General features: G+C 43.8%; 3 protein-coding genes across 22 annotated transcripts in view; 2 read left to right on the top strand and 1 right to left on the bottom strand.

Annotated features, from left to right (window-relative positions):
* The window catches only part of camsap1b (calmodulin regulated spectrin-associated protein 1b), a 23398-nt gene extending 7096 nt beyond the window's left edge, over positions 1–16302 (top strand). The window contains exons 4-19 of one of the 3 annotated variants that reach the window (XM_068604608.1): positions 1852–2013; positions 2985–3065; positions 3470–3502; positions 5725–5866; positions 6125–6264; positions 6679–6775; positions 6950–7106; positions 7749–7834; positions 7954–8038; positions 9519–11811; positions 11974–12110; positions 12212–12426; positions 12975–13077; positions 13205–13317; positions 13615–13733; positions 14575–16302. In XM_068604608.1, the coding sequence (XP_068460709.1) occupies positions 1852–2013; positions 2985–3065; positions 3470–3502; positions 5725–5866; positions 6125–6264; positions 6679–6775; positions 6950–7106; positions 7749–7834; positions 7954–8038; positions 9519–11811; positions 11974–12110; positions 12212–12426; positions 12975–13077; positions 13205–13317; positions 13615–13733; positions 14575–14871 (4260 nt within the window). In that variant the 3' untranslated portion in view covers positions 14872–16302. The remainder of the gene's footprint in view (positions 1–1851; positions 2014–2984; positions 3066–3469; positions 3503–5724; positions 5867–6124; positions 6265–6678; positions 6776–6949; positions 7107–7748; positions 7835–7953; positions 8039–9518; positions 11812–11973; positions 12111–12211; positions 12427–12974; positions 13078–13204; positions 13318–13614; positions 13734–14574) is intronic. The other 2 variants (XM_068604607.1, XM_068604606.1) reach the window with 2 other exon arrangements.
* LOC137805006 (uncharacterized) lies at positions 14948–22191 on the top strand. 2 transcript variants are annotated; one of them, XM_068604628.1, is made up of 9 exons: positions 14948–15061; positions 17094–17333; positions 17420–17515; positions 18141–18665; positions 18745–18930; positions 19029–19118; positions 19945–20025; positions 20102–20152; positions 20239–22191. In XM_068604628.1, the coding sequence occupies exons 2-9, from the start codon at positions 17327–17329 to the stop codon at positions 21522–21524; spliced, it is 2322 nt and encodes a 773-aa protein (XP_068460729.1). In that variant the 5' UTR covers positions 14948–15061; positions 17094–17326; the 3' UTR covers positions 21525–22191. The 2 variants fall into 2 exon arrangements, with proteins under 2 accessions (XP_068460729.1, XP_068460730.1); XM_068604629.1 differs by lacking the exons at positions 19029–19118; positions 19945–20025.
* The window catches only part of LOC137805005 (potassium channel subfamily T member 1-like), a 63626-nt gene continuing 60574 nt past the window's right edge, over positions 21970–25021 (bottom strand). For 13 of the 17 annotated variants that reach the window (XM_068604621.1, XM_068604622.1, XM_068604609.1 and 10 more), the window contains one exon: positions 21971–25021. In XM_068604621.1, coding sequence (XP_068460722.1) covers positions 24901–25021 — 121 coding nt within the window. In that variant the 3' untranslated portion in view covers positions 21971–24900. The other 4 variants (XM_068604613.1, XM_068604616.1, XM_068604624.1 and 1 more) reach the window with 2 other exon arrangements.

Here is a 25021-nt window from a genome sequence, read left to right as displayed (position 1 = left end):
CTGAGCAGGACACCGCTTATCTCTGATAGACGTGTGTGTGTGTGTGTGTGTGTGTGTGTGTGTGTGTGTGTGCGTGTGCGTGTGTGCGTGTGCGTGTGTGCGTGTGTAGACACTTCCTCTGCACCGTGTCTGTCTGACTCTTGTTGGGGCAACAGCTGGACTTGTAAAACCTAGAGAAGCTAGCTACCCTCTTGAGTCCACTTAAGTGTGTGTGTGTACAGGTTTTGTCTGTCATACACAGAAACAGCTCAGGGCAATAGCAGCCCTCTACACGCTGTACATAGGGCAGAGTATGTATTTGGAGAGAACAAACGATTTAACAGCACTTCATGCTGTTATATTTGTGCTTTTGTTTATTTATTGAGCACTATTTATTTAAATGTGGATGGTAATTATTGTACACCTTTTTTTCAGTAGTTGTGGAAGTTAGCTGTTTAAAGCAACAAGAATTCATATGAACCTTATTAAGACGTGATGATTAAATTGCTTTTGAAAACAAAACAACAAAAGCTCAGCAAAACAGAAGCTACTGTGTGGTTGAATGAAATGAGCCAGCATAATGAGTCTTATCCTTTCTCTATATGCTAGCTATCTTAATAATTGTTTCTAATTTGTCATGGGTAAAGCTAGTAATATGTTGCATAGAACACTGAAATAAAACAATGGCATATATTTGCTCTGTAATGGAATCAGGTGCTGCATAACCGTGATGTTGTGGACAAAGAATAAGACATTAGCAATAGACTTTTACGTAGAATGAGATTCAGAAAAAGAGGCCAACTTCCAAAATTGCTGGGACAAAGATTTATTCGCATTTGGCCTGTGTTAAATCCCTCCCTGGCTATTCAGAATGATATTTTTTGTACTGGCAGGAACCTGGGCCTCTTGATTTTATTATGATATGGAGAACGGGTTTATGGGTAGACACCCATTGTGTGAGAGGCGTCACCTTTGATTAAACCGTGGCAGGTTATTTCAAACCAACACAATTGTCTTACTAGAGTTCCGAAGAAGACATCCTGATCCATTAATCTCATTAATTTGACCACACTCGGTAGTGACTGTTGTTTCATCACAGAATCCAAGAGTCACTGTTTTTATGGCATAGTATGACCTTCAAATTACTGTTTCCCTTTTTATGAGAAGCGATGCACCTCTAAATACACTTTCACTGTTTTTGCATGTTCTCGTTTGCTGGAATTACAAAGTAATCATGCATTTTAGATTTGGGTTAGGTGATGTGACGATATTTACTGTCCAGCCTCCCAATATAGCAATACCTCCAATCCAGCTAGCTAGGTAATGTGACGTGGGTGACCAGGGGGAGGCATCTCAGCCAACCCAAGATGAGAGAGAGCTCTAATTACTAGACATTTGCATACTTTGTTTTGACAGTGTTTGTCAGCTTTTTAAAGCAAAAGATTAGCAAGTCAAGTGTTTAATGATTTTTATATTGCACCAGCTGAGGTTTGGCTAATTTTTATTTGCGCCTGTAAAATTTTAAATTATTGTTCTCAGGAACTATAAAACTCTTCATAAATAATTTTAGTCTTTTGTTATTAACTTGAGTGTTGTTTGAAGCAGTTTGTTTTAAACCATTTCTTTATGGAATACACAAAGCAATAAAGTAATTGGGATATATACTATTTACATGGTATAAAATGACATGTACCGCGATAGACGATTTTGTCCTTAGCCCTCATTCCATTCGATCATAATCTCAATATGTGTATTGTGTTTTTTAATGTAAATCTGCAATTAGATTAGCTAGCTTTAATATTAATATTGGAAACCAGGTAAAATCCAATTAAATTGATTTGTCCTCTGTTTCTACTCTCCCCCCTCACCTAGAGTGCTCACATCCCAATGATTGATGCCCTCATGATGGCTTACACAGTGGAGATGATCAGCATCGAGAAAGTTGTGGCTTCTGTCAAGCGCTTCTCTACCTTCAGTGCCTCCAAGGAGCTGCCCTTTGACCTGGAGGATGCTATGGTTTTCTGGATCAACAAGGTTGAGACACACACACGCACTCACACAGTGTGTGTGTCTGCCGCGATTACTGCTGCGTTGTGTGATTGAATAGAACCCACAATTGGGTAACCTCTCAGCTGAGTTATCACTAGTGGCCTTACTGGCTGTCGGCCAGTTAAAAGTAGTGTGTGACGAGGTCCCTGAGCATGCAGCCAGAACTGGCCAATCAAAATATTATGCAGTTTGCTGCAAAACAGAATGTGATTTTTCATTCATCTTTCAGTCTGGCCCTTTCACTTTGTAAATGTCAATCTGATTATGACCCTAGGCTGCCGCTCAGCACCATGGGGTATAAATAGTCTGTTTCTTTTTCACGCTGCCATTATATTGTATTCTTGAGGCCTGCATGTCACTCTTGCTCGGAGAGGAGCGTGGATGTGGTGCACACACAAGTGGCACAGGCCCATGTTGCACTCATATTTTTATGAGTTAGAAGGACTGAGACTGCGAAAGCCGTCGGGCAGTGTGTCCATTATTCACCATTATGTCCCACACCATAAGGAAGGTGTAAGATTTTTTTGTTCATTTTCCCAAGTGGGAGAATAAAAGATCATCATTGTGATTAATCTATTAATTGTTGAGCCTATACAATGTGTCCATCAACATGGACACATCAAATAACCCCACCAGTAAATTGTTGTAAAATTCAAAGAATTTATGCTATGAGGAAGAGCTGTGATCTGTCTGTCCTCTCACTGAGCTGTCGGTCTGATCGGATACAGAAACATGCCTCAAGGAAGAAGAAAAAAAAAATAGCAACCTGCCAAAATAAGGTTAAGAGCAGAAGAGAAATCTCATGACTGAACTGTTGCATGTACACAGATATACACCAGCAGGTTACTGCAGAGCATGTACACATTATTCAATCATCTGGGTTATCTGGTTTCTTTGAGTATGCTGTTTTTTCTTTTTTGGACTACATGTAATAACACTCATTATTTCTTCTGCAGGTGAACATGAAGATGAGGGAGATTACAGAAAGGGAGCACAAAGTCAAGCACCACCCCCTGGAATCCCCCAGCCACCAAAAGGTAAAGCCACTCTCAGTGTCTTCCACTTGCTTCTTTTACAGGAGAGATATCTTTGGGGGAAGAAAATAACTAACAAAAAAACAGAGCTGAAATGATCAACACATGCCTGCCAGTCGCTTCATATTTCTGACTTTTGGGAACTACTTCTTTTTTTTATTTATTCAAAAAAACATTGGTCCAGGTATCATCGCCACAACATCTTTTGGTTCCAGAGAAGATCCTTAATTTGAATAAGGAATGTTTCATCCTGCTGGTTTTTTGGAGTTGTTATGACCTTGCTCTCCTTTTCTCTGTTTACACCGGAAGCAGATCCGATCCTTTTGTCTCCTCTGACCTGTTAATCTCTCTGCTCCTGTTCCTCATCTGTCCCTCCCTTGCCTCTCTTATCCCTGCAAACTGGATAGTCCCCCTCCAAATGGTATTGGAAGCTAGTCCCTGTAAGTTGGATGCCAGCCCTCCCCGCACCCCCATAACCCCATTTTCTTTCCTCTTTCCCCCTTGCACGAGTAGTACTGTGTTGATGTGTGCGCACACTCCACCATGGCTCATTCAAGCTCATTCTGTGCTGCTTGTTGCCAGTGTCAGCAAGGGGGAGAAAGCTGAAAGTTTTCTTTTTGTTTCTTTTGGTTTTGTTCCCTCGTGGCAAACATGTCACCCAGGTGTAAGGTTACTCTGGCCTTTTGTGAAGTGATTAAAAGATATTCCTTCAGCTACGCAATGTGTGCTACCTCATTTCAAGCTCAAGTACGCCATGTGGATCTGCTGTGCGTGTGTGTGGTATTTGCTTGCCCAGTGAGAATATGAGGAAATCCATGCCTACACCTCTCCTTTGCTTTGCAGTCCCATCCCTGGCCACCTTCCTCTCACTGATCTGCGTTGTCATCCCCCCTCCGGTCTCTCTCTTCTGCTCTCACACACTTGTTTCTTATGAGTGCACACGGTCGCCTCTGACTGTATCTTTGCTCTCTTGTGTGTGTCAGCCTGATCTCATGCACGAGCTGGCCCACTGCATGCTGGAGCCAGAGGAGCTCCTAGAAGCGGTACAGTTTTTCCTCTTTGTCAGGAGGAGTTCCTTTTTATGTAGAACTTATTTTGTAGTGTAGTTCCTGAAGTTTAGTTGGTAGTTTCACCTGTGACTTGTGATAAAAGCGGCCTTAGTACAGTCGGTCTCATTTTGTGGAACGACCTACCACTGTAGATGCGTCTGAATAAATGTTGAGAAAATGCTGTACATGTTGCAAGTTTAGGATAATTATATATCTTTTTAGCTGCTTGGCTGTGTTGTGCGGTAATCGTGCATTGTCGTCTCATAGCTTATATGCTAGGCTTTGCCATCTATGATTAGTTTGTGTTTATCAAATAAAGCTTTGATCTCTTTTATTAAAGGGTTCCTTAAGGAATATTTTTTTTTTTCAAAGAATTGTGACGAAGATGCATACTGAGCAAATTAACTTGTGAGTGCTCTCTGGTGAATAAATTATGTATTACCTCAAACCTAGTTTGATATTGATAGACATACACACAGTTATTGACATATCTGGGCTTAACTAATATCGGCTCTGTAGGAGTCATTTACATTCCTTCATCACGTTTTACAATCATGCAAATACGTCTCTGTTTTGGCTAATTCGATCTGCATTTCTAAATAACTTTGATTCATTTTCTCACGGCTCTTTTACAAGTGCCGCAGAAATGTCAGCTTGATTAGTCATTACATACCGAGTGGTGTTCTCAGTATAAGGTGAATATATTTATTTAAGTCATGCAGAAACATTTACAAGCAGCAGTTCCAGTCAGTTCAGTCTGCTTTGGCATCCTGTGCGCTCTATATTTATGTTGCTCCAAATCGTATGTAGGTCTGTATATCCAGTTTCAGTTTCTATAATGGTTGGACACTATGTAACAAAGTTCAGCCTATATCAGCTGAGTCTGTTGTGATTAGTTTATTTGTCCATGTTCTTTTTGAAAATGCCCATCCTTAAATGCTGTTTAGAGTGTGTATCCAAAACTAATGCATCTTGGGTTAGGGAGTTCCTGCACTTACTACACACTCATTTCCCAGAAGTGGGACAGTGATTACCCCAGTTTCTCTCCCAGTCATCTGGGTCACGTGGACTAGTTTGACTGGGCTCCTTTCGCTAGCCGCCTTCCCATTAAGGCCTGAGGAAGGCTGACCGTTTACTGTGTAGTTCATATCACTGCTCTAACACTTCCACCTCCATCTCCTCACAGTCAACCAGGTCTTTGGGGTTCTCCTTAAACTGCTTCATTACAAACAGCAAGGTTTTGTCTTCATTTTCTTCTGTAAATTGCAGAAAAACCTGCTGCTGATCAGTTAAAGAGGAGTATTATCTTATATTTTATATTATATTGTCAAATCAAACCTTTTTTTTCTTCTTTGAAACTCCAGGGGAGAACCTTGATCTGACTCTTAAAAGCCTAAAGAAAACAAAAGCAAAACATCCATCATCAATATATGCCTTGACTAGTTCAGATGTGAATCTCGCAACCAAAGAGATTGCTACCTGTGACGCTAGTCACTGCATTTAGGATGTTTTATGTGGTGTCATTCATTGTTAGTAGCATTGTGGTGTTTGTAGTTGCTGTTGCTGTTGCTTTTCCTCTCATAAAACCCTCATCCTCTCCCCCTTGTGGTTAGGTACGGTATCGTCGGGAGCACGCTTCAGGTCGCCAGCTGCCCTTCTTCCCTCTGCTGGAAGACCTGATGAGGGATGTTTGTGATGGAGCTGCACTGCTCACTGTGGTCAACTACTATTGCCCAGACCTCATGAAGCTGGAGGGTATGCTGAGCCTGCGAGCATGCACTTACACACACTCGCAGACCCACATTCAGTAGCTAAATCTTAATTATCAACTGGCCTCTAATAAGTTTTCTGTAAATGTAATTTCTCTGTGATCATATTGAATTTAATAGCCATGTGTGAGACTATTTTTGGCACACATGGCTTCCTGTCGGAGTCCAGTCAGTGTGACATTTATAGCCAGCAGGTCATTGAGTTGTGTCCTGATCTAACTCTGCTCTCTGTCTGTCTGACCAGATATTTGCCTGAAGGAAGTCCCCTCTATTGCGGATAGCCTGTACAACATTCATCTACTCAAAGAGTTTGCCAACGAGTATCTGAACAAAAGTTTCTATCTGACGATGGAGGATATGCTCTACTCGCCACTCGTGCTCAAGGTACAAAAAGTGATATACTGGGTTTTTATAAACCTATGCAAACAAAAAGGTAGTACAAAACGTCAGCCATTCTATCAGGTGGCAGCAGACAATACTGATGTCACTATTTTACCTGTTTTACCAATAATACAAAACAGAAAACTCTTTGGTTTAACAATTCTTGCTGTTATTTTGAGTATAGTAGGGTTAAGGCCTCACCTTAACCCTACCCGCTAATCCTATGTATTGTTTGAGTTGTGTTTAGTGGTTCTACTTGGGGATTATATATTATTGCAGCCATGATTTATATGTTTTATTTGATATCTAACATGTTTTGTGATTTATATCATGTTTATTATTGGGGACTTAAAGAGTTTATGAAGATCAAGAGTCTGTATTCAGGTCTTTTTCATGCGTTTCTTGTGTCCCTTGTAGCACAATGTTATGGTGTTCATTGCTGAACTCTTCTGGTGGTTTGAAACTATCAAGCCAGAGTTTGTCCAGCCCAGAGATCTACAAGAGTTCAAAGATGGTAAGCATACAAAACATTAATTAATTTAAAAGGCCCCCTTTTTATGTCTTATGTTTTTATTTTGATAACAGTAACAATAAAATCTCAGTCGGACTTGTATGTTGAGATTTTCTACTGACGGCCAGTATCAATCAAAGTGTTAAACTGAGGATGCCTCTTTTCTTCTTTACTCAGCTCGAGCCATAGCTCAGCCCAAGAGTGCCCGACCATCAGTGCCTATCTCCAACGCCACCAAGCGCAGCTTCCTGGTTAGCCCTGGTTCGGCCGATAACCAGAGCAGCCCTGAAGTCTGTAACAGGTACTTCCTGCACCCTGAAGACTCTGACCCCCTGTAAGTCTTCTCTCACTTTCCTTCTTGTTCCACCTCATCATGATCCTGTCTCCTAACCAGTAACAGTAGCCTTTACAAAAATGGGTAGATATGCAGCATTGTCTGAACTTCATTCTCATGTGCCTCACACCTGTAACCCTCTTTTCACCTCACCAAATTGAATGAGGATTTGCACAATGCTGAGATGTTTATTGCATTTTGTCTTTGTGCATTGTCACCACTTGTGTGAAAACTGGAATGAATGCTCCAGATCATTAGAAACTCAATGTTCAGTCAAATGAATATTACAATTAATTGCAAGGCAAGACTGGGTGAGGTGTGGCGAGCTCACCTGCAGGTATGCATGCACCAGCGTGGGAAAGTTGTCACAGAAAGCAGGCACTTGTTTGTCAAAGGCATGAATGTACTGGGTCTGCACTCCAGCTTTGAGGGGTACTGAGCCGGGACTTTATCATGCCACTATATTGCCTGTTAAAGTATTTGGCTTTTGGCTGTGTTGAAAGATAACTTTATGCATTTGATTGGGGGTGATAAAATCCTAATCTCATACCTGACACTGTTAATCTGCTCTCCCAACAGTGTTTCAAAGGCAGTTATGATTTTGTAACTTGCTAAAACTTGCTTTTTCTTTTGTTTTTTTAGTAAAGGGGGTCCAACATTCAGTCCGTCCCATCCGCTACTGCCCCTTAGACAGAGGCAACAAAAGCAGCAAGGAGAAGATGGTGCAGGTAAGGTCTATACACCCTTTTGCACCAACAAAAGACAAAAGGTTTGCTTGTCATTATATTATTGTGATCAGCAGCTGTTGTTATACTTATTTGTTGCTTTTGTGTTTGCTTCTGAAAAGGACTCAGAAACCGCTCCAACTCCCTGACACAGATGGACGGACAACCCAGAGGCTCTGTGGTTGCGTGGCCCGACAAAAGACAGAGGTACCTAAAGTAGCTAGAATTAAAACCTTAGTTGGCTCTTAGTTTTGGTTTGGAATAACTTTAGTTTTCATATACTACTGTGAAGGTGAGAAGATGACATCATTTTAAAACTTGGTTGGCTTTGTTATAAATCTGCTAATATACTTAGGTTAGAGCAGTATTTATGAAATCACAGAACAAGAATGAAGACAATTTTTGACATTGTATTGTTATTTTACCTGTCTATAACTATCAAACTCTTATGAAGAGGAGAAAAATAATAGTCATGCGTGTCGGCTTCATTAAGGTCCATTAACCTACAACTATGTGGACTTTGAGTGCCATCCTTATTTGTTGTTAATGTGGTAGAGTGTCCACCCTGTAAACACAAGGTCTTCCTCACGTGAAGTTTCCATTTTTGGAACTCGTATCTTTTGCTACGTTTACATTGAGCATTCTCACTATGTCGGACGTAAGTGCACCACAAACGGAGGACGGATCTGTTTTTTCTAGCGGACGCCTCTTTGTCCCGTGAGCTGCCTCAGAACCAGCAGCAGTAGTTGAGTTTGGAGACTTGATCTACCTCCTGAAAGTATATTTACTTTACTCAGTTTGCTGCAGCAGTTGAGGAATTGCTCTGCATTGTTGGCAGCGAAAGCAAATTAATACGTCCACGCAGAATTAAACTCTATTTTCCTCCGGGACTTTTCCTTTTATTTATATATCCATTGATAGTTTAGCGAGGGCGGAGCTCTGCAAATCCCGATTAGCCAGCTGCAGGAGAACAGGCTCGACCGCAACGTAACAGGATGTGATGCACATTTTAGTTTAAGAAATATTTAAATGTTTTTATTTTATTTTCAGTGACCCAATATAACCTCAAACTTTAAGATAAGAGGAGTTCCCTTTTGAAAGATTGTTCACTGAGCAAAAATAAATAAATAATCATAAGTAAAATAAAAAAACATTTTTTTTTTTCGCCAAAGCCAGGGGGAGCCGCAACAGAGGGGCCGCGGGTTACCAACCCCTGGGTTAGAGGTTCACTCCCTGTCTGTCTTTTTAGTACAGTAATATATTTTATACGGCTAAGATTTTGGTTGTGTATAAATATTTGTACTGCTGCGATGATTTGCTAGTTAATTGATCAGTTAATTTAAAGACAATTAATTGGCTAATATAAATGCTCAAGCAAAAATGCTTAACGCTTCTTCACACCAGCTCTAATATATTAGAGATAATTGCTTTGAGTGAAAAACATTTTTTTTATTCAAAGCAAATATTTCTGGAACCTTGCTGTCAATTATACTTGTAAGAAAGAAACATCGAAAGCAGCATGAACTTTGAAAAATGTGAAATGCCTAATTGTAATCAGTTCATCTTCAATGTCTTAAAAATAAAAGTAGTTAAATTAAACGTATGTAGGTAGTGCACAAGTTCATATATTATAAGCTGTATATTATGCTAACTTTACAAGCTTAATTTTTCTCATCTCTTTCTGCAGACCACTGTCCACGCTGAGCCCCTACATGCTTCACTCAACAGCAGACAGCGATGCAGACATTGCTTCTGGTGACAGTGTGAGTCTGGCTCGCTCCATAAGCAAGGACAGCCTGGCGTCCAATGTCATCAGTGTCACGCCCAAACACCAGACTGCTCTCCACCAGCCTTTACAGGCTGCATTGCGCAGAGTCAACGGCCACAGCCTCCTGGAAAATGTCAACATTGAGGATGGGGAAGAAACTCTGGTGGCAGTGGCGAGGACTGACGCTCCCGTCCCCAAACAGGTTGACGGGACGCAAGCGACTGCCACAGTGAGACCCAAATCGTCCGCGGAGTCTAAGCCTGCATCAGATGGCTTTTACCTAGAACCACTGATGCCTTCTGTGATCAAAACCGCGAAAGAGAAGTCTGTATGTCTAAACAAGCAGGAGGAGAGTGGTGAGGGGTTCCACTCCTCTGGAAGGGGCTCTCTACGCAGAGGAGACGGTTCTACATCGGTCGTTCGTAGGAAAGCTTCCCCAAGCTTGAACCAAACCTTTACCCCGCCGGGTGGCCAGGCAGACTTGTTAGAGGAGTCGCAACAGGGTCAGGCAGATTTTTGCCCCATTGTTACCAGCAGTGTGGACCCCTCATCCAGAGAGCCAGATGGGGGTTTCTACCTTCATTCAGATTCTGAAGAACCAAAGTCTACCCAGGGCCCGGACGCTGAGCTTGAGGACCTGGACGAGGAAGAGGATCTGGATGAAGCTCTGACCACTAAGGACCCCAACTGGTCCAGGAAAGCCCTTAATGATGATGATGATGACAAAGAAGAAGAAGAATCAGCCAAACTCGTGGAAGACATGAATGTGAAAGAGCATGAGGACAAAGACATGAACGGTGGCAGCGGTCGCTCCAGCCCCTGTCTCAGCGGTCACTCCCAGGCCAGCAGCATGGCCAGCGGCAGCGTGCGCATGACCTCCTTCGCTGAACGCAAAGCCCAGCAGCAGCGCTTCGGCAGTAACCACGATCTACGCTCCAGTGCCTCCAGTTCCCAAAGGACCACTCCAGATGGATCAGAGAGCAGCGGCCCCCTGGCTTCCTCCTGGAGGCTTAAAAGGGACCAGAGCCCCTCGTCCCCCATGGGAGGATCCATCCGCACTGGTGATGGTAGCAGCGGTTCTAATATACTGGCTTCTGAAATTGTCCAGCTCCGTATGCAGCTGGAGGAGAAAAGGCGGGCCATTGAGCACCAGAAGAAGAAAATGGAGGTACTGTCGGCGAGGCAGAGGCAGAAGCTGGGAAAGGCCGCCTTCCTGCACATCGTAAAGAAAGGCGGAGCCAAAAGTGACACATTACCCAACCCACTTAAAGTCGACGTCGCCAAAGACAAGCTCAGTGGGGTGAGAGCACCAGCGAGTAAAGATGATATGTTTGTTGATGCCCTGAGAGGGGACAAAGTGGTAGTGGGAACAGACTCATCAGGTGCCTTAGAAGTAGAAAAGAAAGAGCCCAGTGGAAGCTTCTTTCCAGAAGAAGAGTTGGACTTAAATGAGTGCATGCACTCCATCGACCTGTTGAATGACTCCATCGGCAGCATCCAGCAACAGATGATGCAACTGTCACTGCAGCAGGAGATGTTGATGAAACAGAATGTACAGTCCCCTTCGGGTGTAACGTCACCGCCTCCTGTCACTAGCGACAAAAATGGTGACTCAAAGGGAAAGGCAGGCTTTCACTTTGTGGAGCACCTCTCTAGCGCCGGCATCACTCCCACCAGGAAACCCCCCAAGCTGAGCTCAGGACGGGGCTCCAGGGCTAAACCATCAGAGCTAAAGATAGCCAAGGAGCACGGCCGGCAGGCCTCCAGGACTCTCACTCCCACCCAGAGCGGGTCAGACACATTAAGGCAGTTAGCTGGGGGCCGGTCCCCCAGGACCGAGCAGCCCGACAGTCCCAGGAACCCCACAACAGCAGAGACGATGGACAGGCCAGGCGCTGGCCACGCTCGGAGCGTCAACTTCCGCCTTCACGACGAGGCAAACATGCGTCTGCCGACCCGCGTGGACCTGAATACCGTGGTTCCCCCGGAAGTGTCCTCTGACGAGTGCCTGTCCAGCACCCTGAGAGAGTCTGACCTCAACTCCTCAGACGGTTCAGGGAAAGAGAATATACCATCAGACGAGGGCCAGCGCTACAAATCCACACTGATCGAGGTTGATCTGTCTTTGGTGAAAGCTCCTGAGGACGATGCTGAGGACACAACGATAGGAGGTGATGGAGACCAGAAGTCAGGCATGGGCTTCTTCTTCAAGGTAATGAATGCTGTTGAATGACAATGGATGTATTTGTTTATTTAATGTATTAACTTAGTTTTAATGCACTGATAATGATTTCATGAATTGCACTTGTCAATATGAATTCTAATCCAGTGGTTCATGTCAGCTATTAATTTAAGTGTCTTTTTTGTGTCGTAGGATGAGCAGAAGGCAGAGGATGAGCTTGCTAAGAAGAGAGCAGCGTTCTTGCTGAAGCAGCAGAAGAAAGCTGAGGAGGCTCGACTCCGTAAACAACAACTAGAATCTGATTCGGAGCTGAAACGAGACGAAGTCAGGTAACTTGTCCAAGATTAGCATAGGATTTAGATGTTGTTCTTAAAAAAATCAATGTGCAAAAAAGGACCGTGCTAACACTGGTGTTTGGTTTCACAACCAGACGGAAGGCAGAGGAGGACCGCTTGCGTAAAGAAGAGGAGAAGACGCGGCGGGAGCTGATAAAGCAGGAGTATCTACGGAGGAAGCAGCAGGAGATGTTCGAGGAACAAGGCCTCGTGAAGCCCAAAACCCCCAAACTGAAGCAGAAACACAGGCCCAAGTCCGTCTTCAGAGAGGAATCTTCCAGCGACAATTTCTCTAAGTGCTCTTCCACACGTAAGATTGTTTTATAATTAGTTTGACATTTAAGAGTCACATTGTTTCGTAACGCGTGTTCGCACAGTGTGCTTCATTTGCTTTCTCCAACTGAGCTGTGGGGCACACTGGCAGACGGCCAATAATACACGTTATATGTTTATGCCGCATTTATACTGACATGACAGAGATTCTTCTCCGACACAAATGTCTTCACTTCTTTTGATTCAAGGCTGGGTTAATAATCCAAAGAATCATCACTGAGGGTTGCCGAGGAAGTATTTATTAGTGTAGCCTCATATTTATCTGCAACTCGGCTGAAATAAGGGGTTTAAACTGAAAACCTATGATTAAAAATAATTAATAGACATGCAAAAAATAAAGCTGCGCTGCATTCAAATGTTGATTTACAATGCAAATGTCAACGTGATGAATGAATGAATGTTCAAACTAATTGGTACAGCCCTAAAATTGTATTTACAGTATTTTACGTAACAAAAGCTATTTATTTAAGTGTTTTTATTGCTATGAAACAACCAACTAACAACCAAACTCCCTGTTTCACATAGCGAACAACCTGAGCAACGCCCAGTCGGGCTCCAGTCTGTCGCTGGCGTCCGCTGCGACCAACGAGGCCGACAGCGTCAACTCTGGAGGGGCCGGCTCTCAGCGGTAAGTTGCTTCCAGAATTTGTGCTTAAGAATATTCTCTGTATTTTTTTTTTTTTTTTTTTAATTTGTAGTTACAGTATTGTCAGTTTACCTTATCAGTCTGAGCTTCCTTTCGTTACGTCTTGCAGCTGCGACTCTGTGGAGTCGTTTCCCGGCAGTCGTAACAACAGTCGAACCGCCGAGAGGGACTGGGACAACGGCTCCACTGCGTCCTCCATCACGTCCATGGCCGAATACACCGGTACGTGGTGCACACACACATTTATCATGTCGTCTTTCTCAGCTATTATCAGATATGTTCCTATGATAGCTGACCAGTAGTTGTGTTATTTCAGTTATTTATTGATCAGTGGACAAACGAGCCATGACCATTGTGTGTTGCTTGTTTCAATTTTCAGAAAACAGTTTAATTTGTTTATTTAAATTATTTGTTTATTGCCAAAGTGACTATTGCATGAGGTGCACTTTATTTTATAGTCACCTGACTTTTTACTTTCTTGCAACAACTATGAGATCTAACTGGCTTTTCTCCGTTTAGGTCCCAAACTATTCAAGGAGCCCAGCGCCAAGTCGAATAAGCCCATCATCCACAATGCAATCTCCCACTGCTGCTTGGCTGGCAAAGTCAACGAGCCTCAGAAGAACCAGATCCTAGAGGTCAGTTCTCTGCCAAATTTGCGTTGCACGATATACTGATCCTAGAAAACTATGGCAACACTATTTAATTAGTACTGGTACTTAAGGAACAAAGGTATTTTTATAAGAGCCGCAGCGCTCTGCTTCAGGACCGCATTAGGGTTGGAATCCTGTGGCATCGGGCGTTTTTAACTTTGGTGGATTTAGCACAAGTTAGCCAGAGGGATGGAGTCAACAACTAAAGTTGAAAGGAGCAGGTCATGAACTTGACAGCTGCTCAGAGTTTAATGTTCCATATTCTGTCATTATTATATTACTTTTAGCAAGTTTATTTGTAAAGCACATTTTAACAACAAGGCGATGCAAAGTGCTTCACATAAAACCATTAAAAGCATCAAAACGTAATGCAGAAGAAAACAAGATGTTGCAGATTAAGAAACAAAATGCAGTAGTGAGATGCAGAAATTGATTAATATCCTTGAATCTGGTTTAATTAAGGCAGCGTTTTTCATCAGCCATCAGTTTGGTAACAACACAATGCCAAAAATGCTCCAACTTAATAAGTGACTTCTGCTCGTATGAATTTACGTCACACTCTGTTAAAAACAACTGTGACCGGTACGTCTGACTGTACACAGACATTCTGCAACACTGCTATTTTGACAACACGGCAGGAAACTTTCTCCGGTCCGTGTTTGTGGCATAAAGGTGGGAATCACTTTCCAGTAAGAGTCAAATGTACCTATAACAAGCAACACTCGTAACAGTCTGCAGAAGCTGCAGGTTTAACTTTGCTTAATGGACACTTTCTGTGTTGACTAACTTATAAAATACCACTGACTTGTATTCCCTTCCCCTCTAGGAGTTGGAGAAGTGCGAGTCCAACCACCTGATGATCCTGTTCCGTGACGGTGGTTGCCAGTTCAGGGCGCTCTACTCGTACTTCCCGGACACGGAAGAGATGCAGAAACTGACGGGCACGGGGCCCAAGAGCATCAGCAAGAAGATGATCGACAAGCTGTACAAGTACAGCTCCGACCGAAAGCAGTTCACCGTCATCCCTGCCAAGACTGTGTCAGTCAGCGTGGACGCCCTGACAATCCACAACCACCTGTGGCAGGCCAAGAGAGGTGCTGTGCCAAAGAAAAGCGGAAAATAGCCGCCGCCCCACCCTTTTCCCTTCCCCCCTTTTGTCCAAGTTATCTTTTCCCCATCGTGCTCGTTTCCTGAATAGACTGCATTGATGCCCAGAGCCAAGCGCACCGCCATGCTCGACCTGGGAACCTCCTCGGGAGAGGCCGTATGCATGGACTTGTGGTCCTCTGTAGGCGGACCCAGGCAGGAACAAGGTAAAAGGTGTGTGTGTGTGTGTCTGTGTGCGTGTGTGTGTCACAGGTGGTCTGAGGGACTGGTGCTTGCAACAAACAACAAAAAGAGGAATGCCGGCTGAATTCACCTCTTCTCCCAGTGATCTCAGTGCGATCTATTCGGGTTTCTTTTGGTCCGGCTTGGTTTTTATACGACGACAACTCAAGCATGTGGCATTTTTTTCCTCTCTCTCGCTCTCTCTCATATGTGGTGGATGTTCTTTTTTTTCTTTTTTTTACATGAAGTATTTATTAGTTCAGCACTGTCATGATCGAGAGCTCAGCTGCAGCACTAAAGTCCTTCCTTCTCCGCGGAAACGCCTCTCCTTCAGACAAAAGGAGGGGGCGTTGGGAGGAATTCTGTCGCTCTTTTCGGGGAAAACCTGAAGCAACAGACCTTTTTACACCTCTGTAGGGCGGCCAGTCTGCTCTGCTGTCCCAGCAACAAAGCAACAATCTCTTCCTGCGTGGACTGTCGGATCTGTCGAATCAGGCTGGCATTGCCGAATTTGCCTCACCAGGGATCTCCCAAAAAAACAAAAAACCTGCTGCTCTGAACTGTCTTCTTCTTTTTGTCACGGGGAGCTCCTCAGCTCTTCCTCAGACATCTGTTGGCCTTTCACGCATCGTGGTACTCTTGTCTATTTATTCAACCGCTTTTTAAACTAGACGCTGATGGCGTAGCACTGGATATGTGTATAGCAAAGAAAAAAGTTAACCACGGTCAGTTTAAACACTTTTTATTTGTCAAAACATCCTTTTCTGGAAAAATTCAGAATAGATTTTCATACAAAAATAATGTTTGTTTTTTTTGTTTCCGCTTTCTTTTTGTTTTATTATTATGATTAAAGCAATGTGGTATAGAGTCTGAGCTGATGTTATGTGTTTTCATCATAACGGATATTCTCTGATGTTTAGAGCTTAGCTGTGTTTTCTCGCTCCACTGGGCACTCTTGACTTGTCCTGTGTAAAGGTGCACTCATGAACACTTGTCGACGGCTTCTTTCATGCAATGTAACTCCTCCCTCCTCTGTGTTTTTTGTCGGCCTGTCCCAACTTTAACCACGAGAGCGGCACACACACTCTTGTTGTGAAGGGTGTTTTGGTGTTGCTCTGTAACCGCTTCAAATGACAGTATTTGAAATATTCACAAAGGGGTTTCTGTGTGTGGCCGATATTATACCAACATTAAAGAACATTCCTCCAAGGTGTTGACAAACATTGCCACGTCGTCTCTCTCTTCTCTCTTTAAAGAAATACAAAATACAAGTGCTTTTTTTAGAAACCGTTTGTTGGCCTCGAGAACAACCAGAAGTGTTGCACGAGCACTTTACTTTCTGTCTGTTTGGGAATTTCACCTTTTTTTCAATGGGCATAAAAACTAAGAATTAATTGATAATACTGCTGTTGTGCGCTTGTAAAATTGTTGAAACTAAACCAAACGCTAAGATTAAATACTGACATTATGATACTACTGCTGTCTCCAAAAACAATACTTGATGTTTTGTTTGCTGCATATTGATTTTGTTTTTGGGTGCACGAGGTGGCAGATCCTTAATTGTATGCAAGTGTATTTTTATGTTCACTAAAAGATTGTATTAGCATTTGCTCACCATCTTTGTTACACTAGTGTACTTTTCATCCTTGTTGATTTTATCTTTGATCCCATGCCATCTATTTATTTTTAAAATGGAAGCACTGAAACAAAAACACTTTCAAGTGAATAAAAGTCACATTTTTCATTTTTATTCTTTTCTCATGGCTTGATTTGTCCATTTGTGAGACTCCACTGTTTTCTTTTATGTTTGCTAGTTTCAGACGCCGCACTGAATGTGAATCCTTGCACAGTTCACCGACTTATTTTGTTTTAGTTTGTCACATTTCTTTTACAGCAGGCGAAGCTGCATCTCTTCACTTAAATGTTTGTCTTTTTTATTCAACACTAACGATACCGGCTTGTGTGAACCTTTCTCAAAGCAAAGAGGCAAAAATGTATCATCCTTCATTGCAACAGAAGCGATCTGTGGCCTCACCTGCCGCTAACCCTCACCCTCTACCGCCCAACTGGAACAGCGGTTTCGGTGCCCGACCCCAGCGCCCATAACCATGGCAAACTCTGCTCTGCCATGGCGACAATGTTTCTGTCCCGCTGGTTCAGGTGATCACAAGACCCCCCACACTTTGTAAACGAGTCCAGGTAGAGTCCAAGCGGTAGACCTGCAGCCAACGTCCATCCGACCGGTCGCCATGAAGGGTGAGTACGCTTCCTCAGCGCTCACGCGTAACACGTGATGAAACGTTGAAGTCGCAGCTCATCTGAATCCTCTCGTTTCTCCACAGCCGTTGCTGCTCTCGTCGCGTTGCTGATGAATGTGCGTTTGAGTCTTTCTTGTGGTGGAGAGGGAACTGTTATGATATGCTCCGTCATTCCACCAGGTGAGGACTCGCCTTTTAGCCAGATATCTAGAACTGATATTAGCATTTTTTTTTTTATTATTAATGGTGTAAATATCTTGTATGCCACGGCTTTCTAAAAACTTAAGAAAAGTGTAAATTAAATCTCTTAATTCTAAATGTTTGTTACCTAAATTGTCCTTTTTAAAGTGTTGCCAATCTGCCCAAGATTATTTCTATCCCTCTGATAACCAGGGGAGAGTTTTAGTATCAGCTGATGATAAAAATACCAACATAAACTCTCTTATTGCAGAAAAGCTTCGTCATATTGACCTCCATGGATTAAAAGTTTGTGCATTTCTAAAAACATTCATCAGTCTTGAAATGAAGACTTAAGAAGTCCGTCTGGTTTCATTGTGCAACTTGTCCACTAGATGGCGGCAGAGGCACGTCTTTGACATCATTATATTTATTATTTTCATCAAATAATAAATATAATTGACTCAAAATATAGGTTTATCATACTACATAAGTACTGGCTTTCAAAGACAGTGACACATTGAATCAATAAAGTGTAATAATAAAATAAAGGTCTCCATTTTGGTCAGAAAGCATGCAACAAATGCAGCTGATAAAAGCTGCTGATGACTGATCTTCGTGCTCTTAGGTTTCATGTCTGGTTATTCATCTGTTTGGATGATCTTGCACGGCGTCGGGGAGATAAACTCCACCGTGTTTCGCAGCGACAGCCTCGTCTCTGTAACCAGGCTCAGGATCGAAGGCGCTGGTGTCACAGGGATCGCCGAAGGGGCCTTCAGTTCCTTCATGACGCTCACGAATCTGGGTTTAAACCATAACCTTCTGACGGAGATTAACCCAAACTGGGTCGGTCGGGCTGACATCCTCGGCGAGCTCAACCTCACAGATAACCAAATTGAAGTTCTGCACGAGTCCACGCTCAACGGGTTCCTGAACCTCACGAGGCTCAGGCTGAGTCACAACCGGATCACAACCATTCATCCAAATAGTTTTAGCTCCCAATCCGTGTTGGCTGAGTTGGATTTGTCTGAGAACAGGATGACTCGGGTCTCGCCTCAGGCCTTCAGGTCTCTCAGGTCCACCAGGATCAGACTGGATGGGAACCCCTGGGACTGCTCCTGTGGCGCCGAAGACTTTGTCGACTTCCTAAAAGGTTTGTCAAAAAAATTCTGTGTTTTTAAAAACAAATGCTTTTTTTTTTTTTAGAAACCTAAAGCCGCTTCTCTTCTCAGATCTCCAAAGCAGATCTCTGCTGGACAGACCGCTGGAGGTGACCTGTGACAGTCCTCCATCTCTGAGGGGTCAACCTGTGTGGAACGTGTCGTCGTGCGTGGCGTCGCCTCCACCAAGACCCTCATCGGTGAGCGTCCACCCCAAACCCACGGATATCATCACGGCGGTCCCAGGGTCCACATCTGGTACGTCTTCCTTTCTCAGTTTCTGTTCCAATCAGGATAACTTGCTGCTTCTTGCATATACATGTGCTTAGTACCTCTGTTGTTCCCTCTCGCTAAAGTCGTGACAACACCTCCATCACGGCCAACATCAGAGAGAAAAACATCTGTCCGACCCAAACCCACTGACATCACTACGTCCTCAAACACTGGTAGTGGTTCTTCTTCTCATCTTCTTTATATTCTGGTACCTTTTGAGTCGACTGGTAAATATTTTTAAATGTCATTGGTGACAAAAAGAGAAAAAGAACTGTTGGCGATTTCATTTTAATAACAAATCTTCAGGTCCACCACATTTAACACGTAAAAACCGACGGCCTAATCTCACCTGTTCACTGCCATCACAAGAGATTAGGACTCTTCTCAAAATGACCGTAATCCTTTCCCCCTCACAATATATTGGGTTTAGTTGTGCATATACTTCAATTAAATGTATATGGAAGTTAGTCTGGTGTTCTTGTTGATAGCACCACCATGTGCCTTTTGAGGTTTGTTTTTAAATTGAAAGACAGATAAATATACCTGAACACATGTTCCACTGTTGCCGACCATTTATTTTACAGTTTCTACAAATATCTTGTGATTTTTTTTTCTTCTCCTTCAATCTGATTGAAGACATTACGGCGTTCCTCTCTTAATGCAGTAGGAAAAAAATACAAAGTAATAATTCAAGATGACATTATTTAAGCGTGACTTTGAACATATGATCCATTTGCGGCACAATATCTACTTTACTGGAGCTTTCAGCCTTTTCTCATGGGCTTCATTAAGAGATGAAGTTTGTCCAACCGTGTGGCTCAAAGGGCTGAAAAAAAAATCAGTGAGCAGCGTTTGTTCTCAAACTTTTGGTTAAATATTTTATTTTCTGGAAGTTAAACCATTACTCATCACGATTGTCTCAAATTATGTATTATGATTTATCAAAATAACACATTGGGACGATTAAATCTCTTTCGTCTGTCCGTTGTTTCTCTTCAGCATCTCGTGTGACGGAGATCTCGGTCCGACCTCCCCCGTCTGACCCGCCCAGACCTCTGTCTCCACCCACTGGGATGACTGGTGTGTCTGGCTCTTCTGTGCTTTAATATTTTAACATGATATAACTCGTGCTTCATGTGTCCGTTTTCCCTTCCAGAAACGTGTGCGTCGGACACAAACATCGTCTTCACACTGGCTGTCGTGATCGGTATGGATTTTTCATTCTCCTAAAAGAATATGAACGGATGCTTTTCAAAAATGTGTTTCCAGTCTAAACAACCTGCTCCTCTGCAGCGGTTCTGTGTTTTTTCCTGTTGGTGCAGTGTCTCCTGGCGCTGCTGCATTGGAGGAAACGCAACAGCAAAACTGTGACGCCCGGACGTCCAGAAGAAAACCGAACCGAGCTGAAAGGCGACAGCGGATCCAGCGCTCAGACTCCAGGACGCTCTGAGGGAAGAGAAAACAACCGCCGGGACTCTGAGACGGGATGGAGGACGTCCTTCACCGGAGTCAGAGCTAAGTCGGCCAACGCGATTCTCTTCTCGTCTCCTTTTTGTGCACCTGTTAAAGATGAAGTGACTTTACAAACCGAGACGGAGGCTCAATCGGAAGACGCGGAAAGCCGAGCTGGTGGAAAGAGGAAACTGGGAGATGAAGCTGAAGTAGATGGAGGAGTTGAGACGGCTGATGGAATAATAAAAGCTAAACGGGCCGAGGCTGGTGGAGACCGAGACGAAAACGCCCACCGGGTTCCTGTCAACGCTAACGCTGTGCCTTATCTGAGCATCGGCACGAGCCAGAACAAGCCCGGTCCCGATGATGTCGACGAACAGGCCGCTGACGCTTCAGGTCAAAGATGGCGGAAGGGAAAAGTCATGGGGAGGATCTCCACCTGGCCTCCGACCGCAGTCCAGTGGCAGGCCAGATGTGAAACGGAGGAGGGCGAGGAGGGGTCTGCTGCCTTCACTGTCTGGACTCCAAAGTTTCCAGGTGAGAAGGAGAGAGAGTTAAAGAGGGAGGAGCGTCCCTCCGGTTCTGACTGGGACAGAAAGGAAGACGACACCGAGGACATTCGAACGGGAGGTTTCACTGCACCAAACCAAGCTCCTTCAGAAATGACTGCAGCTCCCGTTATGTTGGGACGCTCCCAGCCCTCAAAACCAAGCGACAAGACCACTCGTTTCAGCGCCGACGCGAGGCCAGAACAGCAGCTGGAGGAGGACGAAGAGACGATCCCGGACCCAGTAACGATGAGGCAGACCCAAACTCTGGATGAGATACTTTGTCCAAACCAAGACCTGAAATCTGCAGCGAGTCCCGCGCAGAAGACGAGCGGCAGCAAGGCCGAACAGGGAGGAGAAAGGAAGCGAGCCGCGACGAGCCGACGCAGAGCGGACAACGGGAGCACCGGCCCGAAGGCTCCCTCCGGCGGCGCCTCGCCAGACGATGAGACGCTGCTGTCCGGCAACGAGTACGCCTTCATGGACCTGCTGCACGAGGTCGTGCAGAACAACGGCCGCTGGACCAGAGACCGGTGGAAGCAGAAAGAAGTCAACAAGCAGCGGCGTCACGACAGATAGGACGCACCGGCAAGCTGGAAATAATCATTACTTTTAGTCTCCAGTTTGGGTCAGGCTTAAAATATTCCCACATTTCCCATAATGCAACGTACCATCCTGCTCGACCTCTTCCCGCTTAAAGCCAGTGTCGGTAATCGAATGTTAGTTTTTGCTTTTGTTCATGTGAAGTGTTTGATGTAATATTGCTGCTGCAGTTTGATGGATTCTGTGGTGACATTTTTTTATTATTGGTGTGTTTTGAAAGGACTGTGTTTGTAAAGCGTTTCAAGGCCGCTGCTATAGAATCCTATACATCGTACAAGCTTCAGCAACAATGTAGAAACTTATCTTACTGTAAAGACGCAACTTCAAACCAACATTTTTACAGTTGGTCCCAATTAATCACAAGAGATGTAATTCATTTGAAAGCTTGAGTCTCGTCTTTATGCTAAGCTAAGTGTTGTTTCATTCCGAGTGTTATTGATCTTCTAGATCTTGTAGTTCCCAAAATATCAAACTATTTCCTTAAGAACATTGTTTATTTTCATTGCAGCTGCAATTTAGGTTTGACAATGTAAATGCAGAAAGTCAACACTGAAATAAGGATTGCACTGTAATCCAATGAAGACACATTTATCCACATGTGATTGTCCCTCATATTCAATCATTTGATGCTCTGGGATAAAGAATAAATAAAAAGCTCTTTTCATTCATTGTATCTTGGCTGCATGCAGCATTTATTTGTTCATATTGTATACGTCGAGAAGTACACTCACTCCTCATAAGAAATAGTACAAAATGGATCAACCCCTTTTTGACAATGACTTAAAAACATAACGTGGAGGTAAACAGGATACGTAGGCTTTTGATAACACCTGGACACAACATGCATGTTCCATTCATATAAATACACAGTATCAAACAATGGACCCAACTTGCAAGCAGTTGACTTGATTATGGGTTTCTCTAGCCGTAGGACGTCCCGCTAAATGTACAAAATGTATTGTTCTTGGCAAGCTTGTATATCAAAACATGCTGTTTTAGTGTTAACATGCCCCTTGTGGTATTTGTAAGTACGGACACGAGATCTGAGTGAGCCGAGTGTTAAGATTAGTTCAGGAGTGAGGACCGAGGAAGACGTTGGATGAATGGATCAGCACCCCGATCGTATCTTCCCTCCAGGTCGCTCACGCGTTCACTCCTCAGCTCTGCTGCCCTGTAAACTGACACTTCTAGTTGGCCGCTGAGCGAAGAGCAACAGTACATTTCAATGAGACTCTTTGCGAAGACAGAAAAAAAAACAGTTAGATGTAAAATCATGAAAAAAGAGAAACGTCTCTATCTGAGATTACGTCATCATTATTACAGTCTCTTCATATTTCTTTAACAGATAAATAATGGCTCTAAAATACGAGGTTAATCAAAAGCGACAACAAAAAAAGCGTGACATGTTCCTGCAGGTTTGACTTGTCCTTGACAGGAATGAGACAACACGGTCCACTCTGGTACGGATTAAAGGGTCATGCCGTCACGCTCTACACATCCCCGAAGAGCTTAGTGCAAAATGTTCAAGTCCTCTTTCGCTTTCCTCGCACAGAAAAAGAAGGAAACAAAAGAACGGAACGGCAAACGATTTACAAAGTTCCTATTTACACAAATCAAGGTTGAAACACTGCACACTGACGCCGCCTTGTACGCACGGTGAGGCCTGTACTACGCGGAGAGGAGAGCACTTTGTTTCAGCTCAAGTATTGTTCCAACGAGAGTCAGAAACGGACGCCGCCGTCTGTGCAAAACGATTCTTGCTACCAGTGTAACTGCAACTCCTTAGAGTTATGAAACTGGAGGATCACAACATGAATGGATATTTACCATCAACTTCAAATGAGTTCAAGTTTTAAAAAAAAGAGGAAATCAATGAAAACACGAGCGCCTGACTTGATGGATTTTTACATTTGATAACCGTTGTCGGCCAACACGCCTCGCTGGAATAGTTGGTCGGTTCCTCTTCAGGTTCTGAGAGTTGGACGAGAAGCTTGAAACCACTCGTTAGCTTAGCATAAACACTGGAAGCAGAGAGAAACGTTGACATCTTAATGTACAGAGCAAACCACCGTTTCACCCTCTGCTTCCGTTCGCTCAACCTTTATGCTAAGCTAAGCTCCAGCTGGCTCCCGCTCTACGTTTAACATACAGATATGAAAGTGGTGTCAAGATTCTCAAACTCCCTGCAAAATAGCAAAGACGCTTATTCCCCAAGATTTCAAACTATTCCTTATGAATCTGGCTGGATATGTACTGAGTGACATTTTACATCGCAATGCATGAATGTGTCAAACAATAAAAGCACATAAATCAAACTACACAACTCAGCGAAGAAAAATATGACTTCACACATTAAATAAAGTAAAACGTGTAGTGGGCAAAGTTAAATTGCGCTCAGTAAATATTTTTGTTTCCTAGCCACATGACATGATATCTGCTCGGCCAATAAATCGGTCAGGCTCTAAAATAAAAATAACACAGATATGCGTCACACATGCAAAATGGCACAAGATCTACAAATAATTTAAAAGATATTTACAAAGCAATAGAGAGAACAAGAATGGCACATATTGTATAGCAGACTTGATTTGGGATTTTTTTTAAATGGTAAAATAAATAAACGTTATTTATTCTTTTATAATAACCACGACAACCCAAACAATAAATAATCTGTGTCCAAAACCGCTCAACAAAGAAATGTGGGCGTTGCTGATGTGGCTGATAAACGTGCCACTACAGTGTTTATTCAGATATTTTCACTGTCGTAAAAAAGTTTGTGCTCTGAAAGAAAAATGGAAATCCGGGCCGAGATTTTTAAAAAAACAAAACAGATTTGTAATAAATTAAGAAAAGTGCGCATGTACTGTAACGAGGGTGCCGTCACCCCGAGAGACGGTTCTTTGCAAGTTTAGGCAGAAACGGGCGAAGAGGAAGTCGCGAGGGCGACTCCGCCCCCCTGAGTGAAATGATTTGCTGTCCTGGACGTCGCGTCCAAAGACCTCAACAAAGTCTGGAGCCGCTTCCTGTGCCTGGTGCGAGGGGGCGTGTGCAAGTACCGGCGGTGTGCGAGAGGGACGGAGGGGGGGGAGTCGGGGTTGATGACGAGGCACTCTCTCTTCATGCATCCTCCTGTAGCAGCTCAGTGGGGAAACAGCCGGCCTTTCAGAGACGGCTTTTTAAACAGATTTAGATAGATAGATAGATATTTTTCTGAGTCAGAGACTCGTGAAGCACATTCACTCTGGGCTGCTGTTCTCCATCTGGGTGGCATGCGCCGTCGGCCCGGGGCGGTGGCTGAGAGGTTAAGGTGGCAGGGTGTCGCGGGGGAGGAAGAGGAAGAGGAGGAAGGGGTTCAGAGGTGAGTCTCGTCCCTCGTCACCGTGCCAAAGTCCTGCCGGTTCCTGGTGCCGGGGGTCTGACCCCCCTGCGAGTCCTCCGGCACGTGTGCCAGCGGGTCGGACCGGATGATGTAC

Source organism: Clinocottus analis, unplaced genomic scaffold, assembly GCF_023055335.1.
Source record: "Clinocottus analis isolate CAN_PGR_092001 unplaced genomic scaffold, fCliAna1.0.p SCAF_7, whole genome shotgun sequence".
In the NCBI taxonomy this organism is placed as follows: domain Eukaryota; kingdom Metazoa; phylum Chordata; class Actinopteri; order Perciformes; family Cottidae; genus Clinocottus; species Clinocottus analis.
The sequence above is the reverse complement of the archived record's forward strand: the minus strand, read 5'-3'. Positions and strand labels throughout refer to the sequence as shown.